At 39.0% G+C, this 13,634-nt stretch overlaps 1 protein-coding gene across 2 annotated transcripts in view; it reads right to left on the bottom strand.

Moving 5' to 3' along the window:
* The window catches only part of dnah2 (dynein, axonemal, heavy chain 2), a 134,649-nt gene that overhangs the window by 104,699 nt on the left and 16,316 nt on the right, over nt 1-13,634 (bottom strand). For both annotated transcript variants that reach the window (XM_026936299.3, XM_053233435.1), the window contains exons 9-11: nt 10,780-10,937; nt 1,930-2,017; nt 577-782 (exon numbers count right to left, since the gene is read on the bottom strand). In XM_026936299.3, coding sequence (XP_026792100.3) covers nt 577-782; nt 1,930-2,017; nt 10,780-10,937 — 452 coding nt within the window. The remainder of the gene's footprint in view (nt 1-576; nt 783-1,929; nt 2,018-10,779; nt 10,938-13,634) is intronic.

Below are 13,634 nucleotides of genomic sequence, written 5' to 3'. Positions count from 1 at the left end.
TACAGAAAAATCATTTTTCTTCACATATCCCAGCTTAGGGAGTTAGCGTCAGAGTGCAGGGTCAGCCATGATGTGGCACCTGGAGCAGATAGGGTTAAGGGCCTTGCTCAAGGGCTCAACAGTGGCAGCTTGGCGGTGCCAGGGCTTGAACGCCTGACCCTCTGATCAATAACCACTGTGTCGTCACTGCCACCATTGCCATGTTGGACAAGAAGTTCATCCCAAAGGTGTTCAGTGGGGCTGAGGTCAGGTCTCTTTGCAGGCCACTTCTTCTTCCACTCCATTGGCAAACCATGTCTTCATGGAGCTTGCTTTGTGCACAGGGGCACTGTCATGCTGGTACAGATTTGTACTCCTTAGTTTCAGTGAAGAGAAATCTTAATGTAACTGCATACAAAGACATTCTAGACAATTGTGTGCTTCCAACTTTCTGGCAACAGCCTGGGGAAGGGCCACATATGGCTGTCAGGCATCCACATACTTTTGGCCATATAGTGTACATATAAAGAAAACCTGATTAGGAAAACAGATTATTTCACACACAGGCAAAGACACAACCACACACATAAATATTACCTATTAAAAGAATCATGCCAGGTGGTATTTTTGAGCTCAAAAATCCCCTCACACTCAGAGTACAGGTTCTGAAGACTCTTGTCAAACATGGCTTCAATATTCAGCAGTTTCCTGGTGATCTCCGGCCCCTGATGTCCTGCAAAGCATGGCAATGGCAGCTGTACGCCCTCGTCACGACGAGCAAACTGCCGCTGACATTCACACACCTGAGAGCGAGACAGAAAAGGTGCAAGAGGAAAGAAATTTTAAAACAAAATATCTTCAAGGCCAGAATAGGATTGGGAAAGAATATGATTGGGAAAGGTACAAAGATCTGAGTAAGAGTAATATGTATTAAACTAAATTAAATTAAAGTTTAAAAGAGTGAAATATAATAACAATGACCCTTATTCAATAAAGTACTGCACAGTGAGATCTGATCATAAAAATGAGCATGCGCATATTTTACCACCCTGTTACCACCCAGAAGTGTTTTATTTCTCTTATAACACAGCAATTAGCCAACAGTTACAATTTTTAACTCATTAACAAATGACCACTGTGCTATTTAACAATTTATAGTTACATTTAATGTTGTGGAATGTCCATGAGACAAGTTAGTTCCTGTTACCACTAATTTATACTGGCTATAAACAGTAATTCCCTCGCCAGCCTGTTTTCCCCTCTCTCTTGGTGTTAGTAAGAAAAAAATGCAGCCTGTCTTTCTACTAAGAAACTGCGAAATGTAAAGTCCTCTGTACTAAAGACTTTCCCATAGCAGAAAACTACAATTTTAGTCCAAAAAAGACAATTTTATTAAAAAAAAATGTTTTTAGTATATACACACACACATACACACACACACACATATATATATATATATATATATATATACATACACACACTAGTATATATTAGTATATACTGTACAGGGAGTCCCAAAAGTCTTAATACATTGGGGAAATTAACACTAGCAAAATGTCTTCCAAAATTTTTCACAGATAATTTATATTATATATTTTTTTTTCAGGTAGCCTTTAAGAATGCCTTTGACAAAAGAAGAATGTTTTGATGTAGCCCATCAAGGGCCTGATAACAAGCTCATAAATGGAACTATGATTGATAGAGCAAGGATACAGATCTACAGTATTTGTTTAATTCTTGCTAATTTCCTGACCAATGATTCGTTGTTAAGACTATTAAAAGCTTAATATTTTGCCATTGGCGTGGCCAGTCGTTTTTGCCCAGGAGTGTACTTAAATACTGCATATATGGAAATATTATATATATTAAGCCTGCTACTTTTAAAATATATACTGTAAGTCCAGTCTTCTGTTCATACATGATCTTGGCCTAGCTTGGCCAAATGTTTACCTCAAGCAGGTGTGTACATCTCTGCACGAAGCCATCCAACAAAGAGAAGATCCTGTTCTGATTGAGCACCCAGCCTTCTTGAGAATGCCTAATCCAGAGAAAGAAGAAGGGAACAAAAATGAGGAGGAGAGGGGGAGTTAATACATCATTCTCTGTGACATATGAGATGAGTAAGCACCAGTAGGGAAAAACGGGTCTATATTTGCCATGTCATTGCTCCCTACAAGCCAATGTTTCAACTGTATGTAGTAGAAAAACAAAACAACAGCAAACTGTCATCCATAACAGTGAAGGATAGGGTCAAAAATGATCTGTCATTGGCATAATTGCATCCGCCCAAGTTCTATATCAGCGGGGCTGCCGTTTCTCAGATTGCTTTTCACACTTCATTCTTTTCCTGATGGAAAGGTAATCCTCGGCACAGAGCACAGACAAACACGTTTAGCCAAGCTGTGCAGGGAGAGAAGAGAGAGGAAGGGAAAATGTGAGCAGCACTTTTAGCGGGGTTGTTTCACAAAGCAATAAGGAGAATTGGGGTATAGGCACATGGGTGAGAGAGACAGAATGCATTATCAAATTAAACACAAAAGAGATAGTCTATCCAAAATGTTGCCAAATTTATAATAGGAATAATAAAAAGATCATAGCCCTAAAACAAATCTGCACTGTCTTGTTACTTTGAAACTAACTTCTTATAATCCTTAAAGCACAACAGCTTTAGATCAGCACTGCAAGAGAAAATCAAATTAGGATAAACCAAATCACAAAATAAAGTGGAAACATCCTAGTTGAAATACTGTGCCAATGATAACACATCACAAAGAACTGATTAAAAATCCTTAAAGAGGTCAAATAAACTGTCTGAGCAAATCTACATCTCTGTCACACAAAGCTGATCTACCCAGAGTAACCTCTACAATCTAAAAATAGTAAGGTGCAGATACAAAATGTCTTGACTATCCAAAATAATGCATGATCACTATCAGACAATTGGGTCTGATTCCCCTTTACTATGAGAAATTCCATAATATTACAGAAATCTATTCAGATGAAATGTAAAAAATGTTACTGACAGTTAAAACTGATCCAGAGAGGAGGACACCACATAGATGTGCAAATTATGCACTAAATAATGTGCTATAATTGTTATTATTATTAGGAATGTAGCACATAACTGTGTTTGTGCATAGTTGATTGGGAGAACACAACAGTTTAGAAATGTATGGCCTATATTTTTCCATTAATGTTTATAATGTGGATGACATTTTAAAATAAATTTAAACAATCTGACAAGATTATAAACAGTATACTGAATTAAATTAAATTCATTTGAATTAATTGATATCAAACTGAGATAAAATAGTATTGAATTGAAAGCAGACAAGGGATGAGCAAGGCTGGAAGAATGAAGAAAAGTAGGAAGGAAGTAATAAAGGATTAAAAATGACTGAAAAAGCATAAAGACAAAAAAACAGTTTGTGGGAGGCAGAAAGGGAGACAGAAAGGCGGACATGCTGTGTCTCTCGTTCATGCCTCTATGGGGGAGCAGGGCCTCCACTGAGGGCAGGAGGCGAGAGGATTATGGGAAAAGTGAGAAAGGAGTAGTTATATGGAATCAACGCCCCCTAACTGGCCATTTTCTTTCTAGAACTACAGTTCAAAGAAAGCTCTTTGAAGCTCAGACAGCTTTATTTCAGCACAGACACTGATAAGAAGCTGATGTTGAGATGCAACATTCATCATTTTGAACAATGTGTTTCCCAGCCATTTGCTGTTATTTCTTTCATGTGCATGGGGAAATATACATATACTTTAGTTCTCAGGAAGCAGTCATGTTTATGCTTTAAGCTATCACTCTATTTTACTTTTAATGCCAAGCTGTCTTTTGGGAAAATGCAATATGTATTATTAAATGATTTTATTTTTCTGTTTTCTACTGATGCCAGACAAATTTTGATTTTTGGAATATGATTACCAAGAGCAGATAATATTCCACTGTGTGAGAGTTGAAATTGAAAAACAGAAATAAATGAATATAGTTGGAATATACATTCAAAGCAGATTGCTAGTAGATCTGTACCAGTAAACAGTCTTTCTAAATCATTATATATTACAATTACCAGCATGCCTGCTGTATTTAACCCTTTTTTACTCTACATGCTTCATGAACTGGCCTGAGAAACAGAATTGCCTACAGTAGACTTAATGTCTGCTGTAAACTGCGGTCAGCATCATAGTGCTGCTATTAGTCTCAGGGATAAATGTCTAATAAAAATGTTTTAGGCCCATGGAAAAATATAAAGCCATCCAAGCCACAGGTTAATTAAGGCAAGTTCACTGAGTTGCCCACAATGCACCACAACAATGTAAGCACAGTGGAAAAACAGTGAGGGAGAGAAATATCCCACAATTGGACAATGATGTTAATGTGAATTCCTCCGGCGAAGCCTGAGTAAGACAAGGAGGGCAGGAAGAAAAAGGCTGAACAAAGCTGAAAGAGAGGTTAAAGATACACAGGGTGAGAGTTGTTGAGTTGATAGCTGAAAAAGCGAGGTGTTCAAATAAGTTCTAATCCTCCAGTGATGAATATGCTGTCCAAACACACGGGAGGACACATGGGTGAATGTTATGTCTCAGGAGTAACAGCGATTACAAGCGATAGACCATGTTTGTGTTTATGCTATTCACCTCTCCCTCACTGTGGGGTCGTGTCCCTTTGAAGGAGTTACAGCGCCACACAAGCTGTGATAAAGCATGATTACAACGACTCAGAGATGCAAGGTTAGAGCCCATTTCCCTCACTGAACCGGGTACAGAAGGGCACAGAAGATAGGTCATACTATGAAAATAGATGGCTACAAGTTTAGGTAAGCATACACACAGTGAGAAATCCAGAAAAAGTGCAAAACTGGAGATATATTTCTACTCTTTCTGAAATTTAGATCACAAATTTAGCTACACCAAGAAAGAGTACAAAACACAAATCACAACTGAACATGCTGGACGGTTGGTTTTAACCACTATGATCATAACATATGATTATAACCACAGCGGATTATTATGAGGTCATTTCTTCTTAAGAAATCCTCCAAGGATTCAGCATCAATCTGTCATTAAGCTGAGACAGAGCCAAGAGGCTGAATGAGAGGGTTAAACTTCATTAAGGCATCCACAGAGCCCTGCCGTGCTCTTTACTGGGCAACCTTTTAAAGGCATTGTCTAGGAAATCTAACATGATTGATTCTACAATTAAATAAGCCGAGGAAAGGGGAGAGAGTGAAAGAGAGAGAGCAAGAGAGAATGGGAACATCAATGAGAGGAAACAGAGAGAAAAGAAAGACAAAGAAGAGGAAGAGAGGAAGTAAAAACGGTTGAAACAGAGAGCTGTGGGAGAGAACACCGAAGTGAGACAGAAAGGATGGAAAGTAATGAGAGAGAAAAACAAAGTGAGAGAAAAGAATGATATAGAGGCCACCCAGAGGACAAAGCAGAGAGGACAGTCTGCAGCTGTCCTATAACACCACATTAATCATGTGTCAGAAAGTCATGGTCGAGAATACAGAGGCGAGATATACGCACACATATACACAAACAAACAGCCTGACATAGAAACACATCCCACATCGACTGACCTTCTGGGGCTTGAATGAACCAAATAAACTGATCTCTGCTTACAGATAAGGCCCACAGACAGCCAGCACAGGAAAGGAAGAAAAAAAACACATATGTAGAACCTTTTGATTCAGGTCTATCCCTGCTGATCTAGCTAAGGCCCTGCTTTGATCAATATTTGGTGTTAATGTATTTTGCACTGAGCTCTACAGTGGGAATACGGCACTTAACCGCTCAGCACCTGCTATATTGCTTTGAGAGGTGAAAGAGCCGGCTGAGGTGTTGGGGCTATTCAATTCTTTGTGCCTGCACCAGTAATAGCAAGCTGATGCTAACAGCGTGAGACATTAAAACATGTCCCACAGTACACATATTTCTCAGAGCTCACAAACAAAACACAATACATACACAGACTTAAAAAGCAGCGCTGGCCCTACCGAATCTGGTGCCCTAGGCAAGCTTCGCTTAACCCCCCACACCCCGACCTTTATGCTTCCACCTTTGCACATGCTGCCAATACATTTCTTGTGTGTACTCGCAGAAAGGTTTCTTCAAAACCTGTTTTCTTCCATTTGATTGGGGTGCTGGCTGCATGTTGAGCAGCAGTTCAATATAAAACTGAAAGCTTCGTCCCCCTGTAGACGAAGATTGGGTCTGCAGGAAAAACCATGAACACTCACACACACACACACACACACACACACACACACCTCCCACGCCAGCACATGATGGCTAAAACAGGGGTTTAAATCCACCACTCTACCCCATCTCTCTTAGACAATGCCTCATACTGCCTCATATAGTTATGAACTATACATATGTGTGTGCATATCTGTGCAAGTGACAGTCTTTCTGTCATGTCTAAAGAAGAATTGAAAAGGTGATTCTCCCATTGAATACTTCACCATTTTGTCGACTGAACTTCATCATTTATAAAGCTGTCACTTGTACCTAGGCGGCATATTTTCACAGGCAATACATTGCAAAGCAGAGACAATTTAACCTCTCTTTAGAGAGCTGGTTCATATGGAGTTCATATAGAGAAAAAACACATACACACCCATGATTTCAGAGTTACACAATAAATTTTGTGTCTATGGCAAACACAATTCCCATACTCGTACATGTTGGTTAAAGATAAAAACAGCAAAAAAGAAACAATTGTGTTTGTTGTGCTCAAATTATATTTTGCAAATGTGAGTCTGCAAACACATTTATAGCAGTGTATTAAAATCAAAAATAAAAATACAGTGGAATTTCATTATAAGGTTAATTTTAAAACTAACAGTATAGTATGGATGTACTTAAAAGTAGCCAAAGCTGGTGAAGTTTCTTAAGAAAGGGCTGAAGAGAGAGACCCCCGTCTGAACGGCAGCCCAGCCTGAGCTGTGACCTCTCCAGGCTATGGGCTGTAACTAAGTACTGGATGTAATTGGGTGGATGGGGTCGGCTGCCCGTGTGTAGGATTGAAGCTATAGGCTTGGCGGAAAGCTGCTGAAAGGGGCAGCAGGCCCATGCTCCAATGCTGCAATGAGACCTAGCTATAATTAAACACCATGCAGGAGGCTGCCGGCTCACTAGACAACAGCCTCTCTCACATCAGCTTAGACTCATGACCAGCAAGCCTAGTGGAAAACAAGTGGCAGCTTGGTGAAATGTCCCACATCTTTACAAGTCGAGACTCAAGCTTCAACCTCTGGGTGATGCAAACGACAAACTAATATTCTAAATGTTAATGCAAGCATCACAGCATGATGGAAGGGGGAGATGTTCACTACTGTCCAGAACTTTTCCTGAATTCATTCATCATTCATTCATCTTCAGAAAGCGCTTCATCCTCGTCAGGGTCGCAGTGGATCTGGAGACTATCCCAGTAGCACTGGGCGCAAGGTGGGAGAATTCACCCTAGATAGGATGCCACATCACAGAGAACTATTCACTTACTCATTCACACCTAGGGGCAATTTACTGTCACCAATCCACCAACCTGCATGTTTTGGAAGGTAGGAGGAAACCGTAGAGCCCAGAGAAAATCCATGAAAACACGGAGAGAACATAGGAAACCCCACACAGATAGTAAGCCGAGCTCTGGATCGAACCTAGGACCCTGCTACCCACCAGGCCACCATGCTACTTTTTCCTGGACTAAAATTGTTAAATTAATCTCTAACTATACTGTGTATGGTGTACTGTCACTGTGGAACTGCACAGTGATCCAGTTTCATGCTGTTTTGACTCTGTACATGAGTAAAATAGATTTAAAATTCTTTTATTTTCACAACCTGAACACATTTTGCTTTACTTCATCCGTTTATTTCAATTGTCATATATTTAGTACTTGATTCACAAATCATTTGTAGATGATGACTCGCTTGCTGTAAGTCTGCAATGCACAGACATCATCAAATGCATTTTAAATGCATCCCTGGACAAGCCTGCCTGCAGTGCAAACACTGTCTGTTCCTGCTTGTTTCAGCAGCTTTTTTTTTTTTTTTAATCTTCACTCTCGCCTACAATATGTCCACTGGCCATGAGTGACTGACTTAAAGAATATTACAATTTCTGACCTTGAAAAACTTGATAGCTGCTTTTGGAAGCAGGTTTTTGTCTTGGTTCAAGGCGAGGTGAGTATGTTTTGAGGCATGTACTATAGTTGAACCTGAGCAGATTTATAGTGCATTTCAAAAATTCATCCTGCTTTTCTTGTTATGCTGTTAATAGTCACAGCTTTAATAAAGACAGTTTACCACCAGCCATACATGCCCTATGCCACCACATTTCACAGATTACAAACTATGTTTTCTTTGTTTTTGTTTTCGCAAACTTTCATTGCTTCATTCTGTTTTTATCTAACTAATCTAACTCTACAAATAAGACTGCACAAGCATTTACTACACTTAGACTTTTATCCAACTATAACCTGGAATTTCCATTCTTCAGGGAAATGTATCAGTGATAAACTCTGCTCTCTGGACCTGCTAATGCAGGGGTGTCCAATCTTATCTGGAAAGAGCTGATGTGGGTGCAGGTTTTCATTCCAACCAAGCAGAAGCCACACCTGCATCTACTGAAAGCCAAGACCAACTTATTAAACAGGTGGAATCAGGTGTGGCTCCTGCTTGATTGGAATGAAAACCTGCAGCCACACTGGCCCTCTGCGGATAAGACTGTACACTCCTGTGCTAGTGTATTCTTCTATTTATCGTAGTCTTGTGATACATGCCTTCATTTTAAATAGTGTTCTTTATTAATTTATTAATAAATTTATTTATTATAAGACTGAAAGTCCTTCCTTTTGTTCCATGTCTCTGACTGATTGATTCCAATGTTCAGCCTCATCGTAGCCTGTTTTTTCTGGCACTGACACTCATATTGAAAGACAACAGCAACAGATTCCAATACAAATGCCACATTTATCGGTTCTAGACTTTTGTTAGCCTCCTTGTGCATGAATGCACACAACATGATGCAGATACACACAGCTGGCCAAGAAGCAACTGAATTGCCAACTATCCAAGTACAAAGCCAAAACAGCAAACATTTTGTCACTGTCCAATTATTTACGCACTGCTTCTAAATCTATCATGGCAGACTTCCAGTGCAGCAATATTTCAACATGGTTGTTTGTCTACATATTCTAGAAAAAAAAAAACAGGCTTGTAGTATGTTTAATCATCATAACGCATTACAGGAACACTTTGCCAAAATTCCTATTGTTTTACTTCCATGATGAGTCAACAAGTTCGGTATGAAAAGTTATGAAATATTCTTGCTGAGCTTTAGCACAAAAAAGAAGAAAAAAAATGCCAGCCTGAACCAAAGTGCAATAAAAAGACTTCAAAACAAGCTCTACATGCTCCTCTCACGACAGAAAGCTCCTGCTGTGGTCAGTCACATTCACTCTGAAATAAATACATTGTCATTGCCCAGCTAAGTGCCATTCTCTTTAACAAGAGGCTGTAATGACTGGCAGACTTTGACACTCTGATTTTGTTCCAAGGTGGTATCAGTTCTATTTTCACAGAGTGGGACGCTGTGCCAAGGGCCTTAAAACAGTGAACAGGTTAAGTGCGCACAGCAGAGACAAAAAGGCAAGGGAAAGGGAAAGATCATAAAGTGGAGAGTAAGAGTTCAGTCTGCTTTAAATATGAGGACCTTAAAAAGGAGAGGCATAGAATACAGAGTATGGCTGAGTGGAACAGAGATGTGTGATGGGCTTTAATAAGACTCCAGAGGGAGAAAAATTAATATATGGGAAACAGCCTGATAGTAGCAGTGTTAGTGGTGCCAAGGACTGTACTAATAATACTCTAATAGCAGTGGAATAGAATATAATAGGGCATAATACAGTAAGATAAGTACAAATAGAGCATGGCATCATATTAGAGCAGTGGCCTGTGAAACATCAGGTTAGCAGAAAGTAATGATAAAAAAAGAGGACAGAAGTAGACACAATATGCACCAAAAAGCATGAAAATATGTAATACCAAAACTGAATCTTCATACGCCATTGTCAAAAAATAGCAGTTTTGAAAATGGAATTTATGGTATACAGCAGCCTCCAGAATTATTGGCACCTTTCATAAAATGAGCAAAAATAACTTCATAAAATAAACATTACACAAAATGGGTTTCATGTATCAGTCTTTTATCGATTGTGTTTTATGACAAATTCTATGGAAAGCACGAGTACTTTTTCCGAATTTCTGAGCTTTTCATGAATATCAAATTTCTTGTGTAAATGCTCGTACAAACGATTTACAAATAAATATGCTCAGAGCTTGATAAATGAGGCATATTGTTTAAAATATTCACTTAAACAATAGTAGTCATTCTCATTAGAATCTCATTTATAATTAAAAGTGTTTTCTCTCAGAACCTGCACTTCACCAAGCATCAGTACAACTATGATCGGTATCAGATATTTGGTAACTATCAGATGAGACCAAACTCAAAGTTCTTGGTCATGTACACTATTAGAGTGTTTGGTAACACTCGCATGTGACGCAGAAAAGATGGGTTTCCTTTTGAGTCTGGCTGCTTTCAAACTTTCAAGGTTTCTCCCTCATGATGTTTCAGGGCATTCTGAATTCAAATGATCAATTAATGCACGTAATATTCTTATTATATACTTATTTTTTGCTCATTTCCTGAAGGATGTCTATAATTCTGGAGGGCACTGTACATTTGATATATGGAAGTAAATGGAATCAGAGCACTGGAGTTGCTATACGTTACATGTCATGGAGCTGAGAGGTAAGTTGGTAGCACTTCCGCCAGGACAGACAGCAGTAAATACAGTCGTTGAGTGTCTCTTTGCTGGAGATCACATAGCCCTGAAAGATCCTTTCGAGCGAGATTTCTTTGCTGCACCACCGGATGATCTCATTATTCATCTACAACAAGAACAATGACAAAAAAAACCACACAGAAGTAGAGATTAAATATTGCACAACATAAAAACTACTACAATAGTGCACCTACAGACATGTGACTCTGACCAGTGGTGCTGTTGTGCTGTACAGGGCATTGTGCTGGCATGGTTTTGCTCCACTTATTCCCTTAGAGGGAAGGTCACTACAAATTAATACAAAGTTATTCTCACTGATCACTTATCACTGATTATCCTATTATGATGCATTTTTCTCCTAATTAGAGTGGTCTCTTCTTGAATGACTCTGCCCCTATCCAAGGGGCACAAGGCTCACTGAATGGTTTGATGAGTATGAAAATGACAAATTATGCTATGGCCTTTCCAGTCACCAGATCTCAACCCAAATGAACACCAATGGGAGATTTTGGATCAATATGTTAGACACTGCTCTCCACCACCATCATCAAAACACCAATTTCTGGGAAAATCTTTTGGAAGAAAGGTGTTCATCCCTCCAGCACAGTTCCATAGACGGTATGCATATGCATACTATGATATACCAAAGAGGCAGAGTTGGCATAATTTGTCCAGGAGGAGTAAAGAATCTTTAAAAATCAAAAAAACAAGAGGGAGTGTGGCTAGAAAGCACAGATTGCAGACCTAATTTATGGACTAAAGCCATTCTAATAGGGACCATTTAATTTTATGTTTAAATAAAGTTCTATTATTCATTTACGCTCTGTCTCTTAGCACGTGCTCCATGCTCCTGCTTGGCTTCCTGCTCAGAAAAGCATGTCACAGCTGTTGCCACAGTATGCAGGTCATTTCGGCATCTACAGTAAGGCTTTGTCTTCAAAAAGTCTCAGCATCTCACAGGTTTTACAACTACCCCATATAGAAAAACAGTCCACTTAGGTAAAAGATGCTGGGTTTGTCCAGATGTGCACAGGTATATGCCTCTGTTTTATTATATCTCTTATGTTGAGGTGTAGATTAACCCAGGAGTACAGGAGTTTGCTATGAATCAAACAGGCTTTCTGTTCATAAAAACTTCAGGTTTAGACTTTATGTCTGGTGTGTGTGTCCCTAACATTCAAAGATGCTGGATTTAAAAAAAAAAAAAAAAAAAAAAAAGGAGCAAGAAATGGAAAGAGAGAATGAGAGGAAGCATAGAAAGTGTAATTATTAAATATGATGAATAAAGTGGAGGATGTGAAATGACAGAGCCATTTTCATTTCTCTGATCAGTGGGTTAATCCAGACTGAGAAATCACCAAGCGCCGCACTGAGATGCATAGAGACTGTGTGTGTGTGTGTGTGTGTGTGTGTGTGTCATGCTGAAGAGAGAACATGTTTTACAGCTTCTGAACCAAGAATGAAGCTAATTAAATTGATATGTAATATTACTCTGAACTCTCATTTTACCAAAATGCTGAGGAATCTATGGCATTAACCAGCTTAGGAGTTAATAATCTTTTCTTTGTCTCATCCTTTGCAATATGCAAAAAGAAATGCTAAAAATGAAAACAGCATATGTTCCTTAAGTCTCATTCCCTAGAGCTTTCAAGTCCTTGACTAATCACGCTCTTTTCCTGAGTCTCTATAGATTGTCAATTTTGGCATCACTGAGCAAGTCTTCACTTTAGAACCAAAAGAATATGTCAGAATTTTCTCTGATAGAGGTCGAGAGGGCGAGCTGTGTATGATTTATTGGATGTCGGAAATAAAGAGAGAAGAGAGGGCGAGCATTAAAAAAAAAAAAAAAACAGCAGATGGTCTTGAATATCTGGGATGAGACAGAAACAGAAGAGGTTGGAAAGCCACAGATCTCAGGTATGAAATAACAATGAGGATATTAGTCTGTGAATACTGCTGCAGAACACTACAAACGATTACTAATAGCAACGTGTGTTTGCACTGTTTTTTTTACTCCTGGCATCAAATGGGACAACAAAACAGAGTCAAACCTCCATACCCTCTAGCAATGACTGACTGGGAAATAATACTAATGTGACATTGACTACACCAGCTCAATATTAGTAGACAAGACTAATGTTGCCAACAGTACAGAATCTGGGATGTTCCTCTTATTTTAGGAGGTCTGTCAGGACGGTAGAATTTGATTGGTTTTCTGTATCTTTTCGCTGAAAATAAGTGAGTTAGTTAGCTAATCTTAGACCAGACACACACTAACTTAAATATAGTAGTAGTACATTCTCAGCATATGGGTGGGAGAAAACTAATGTGGTAGTTCCTTGCTAGTCATCATCATCTGCCATATACTGCATGAATATTCTGATAAAAAAACTTGCATGCACGTTTCAACAAACAAAGAAACAGCCAAACAGAATGTTAGCAAATTAGTGCCAGCATAAAAAATGGGGGAAAACAAACCTAAAAGATAAAGAACTGAGGTGAAAGCAGAGGAAAATACACACACACGCACAAATACACATGCCCACACGTGTGCGCAGACACACACACACACACACACACACACGCAAGGACTCTTTGATTAGAAATTATTATCTGGAAATGTGTGTTGGAAAGTGAATCATGGGTAATGTTCCTTAGACTACTTCTTTTTCTTTCTTTCTCTCTTTCACCATCAAATTCAAGCTCAAATAGCACACAATCATCTTTCCCTGTTGAGGTAACAGACTTTTCTTACATTACTTTTTCTGACTGCAGGGAGACATGCTCTGAACCAAAAAAAAAA

Source organism: Pangasianodon hypophthalmus, chromosome 4, assembly GCF_027358585.1.
Source record: "Pangasianodon hypophthalmus isolate fPanHyp1 chromosome 4, fPanHyp1.pri, whole genome shotgun sequence".
In the NCBI taxonomy this organism is placed as follows: Eukaryota; Metazoa; Chordata; class Actinopteri; order Siluriformes; family Pangasiidae; genus Pangasianodon; species Pangasianodon hypophthalmus.
Note: the sequence above shows the minus strand (reverse complement) of the source record. Positions and strands in the feature narration are given on the sequence as shown.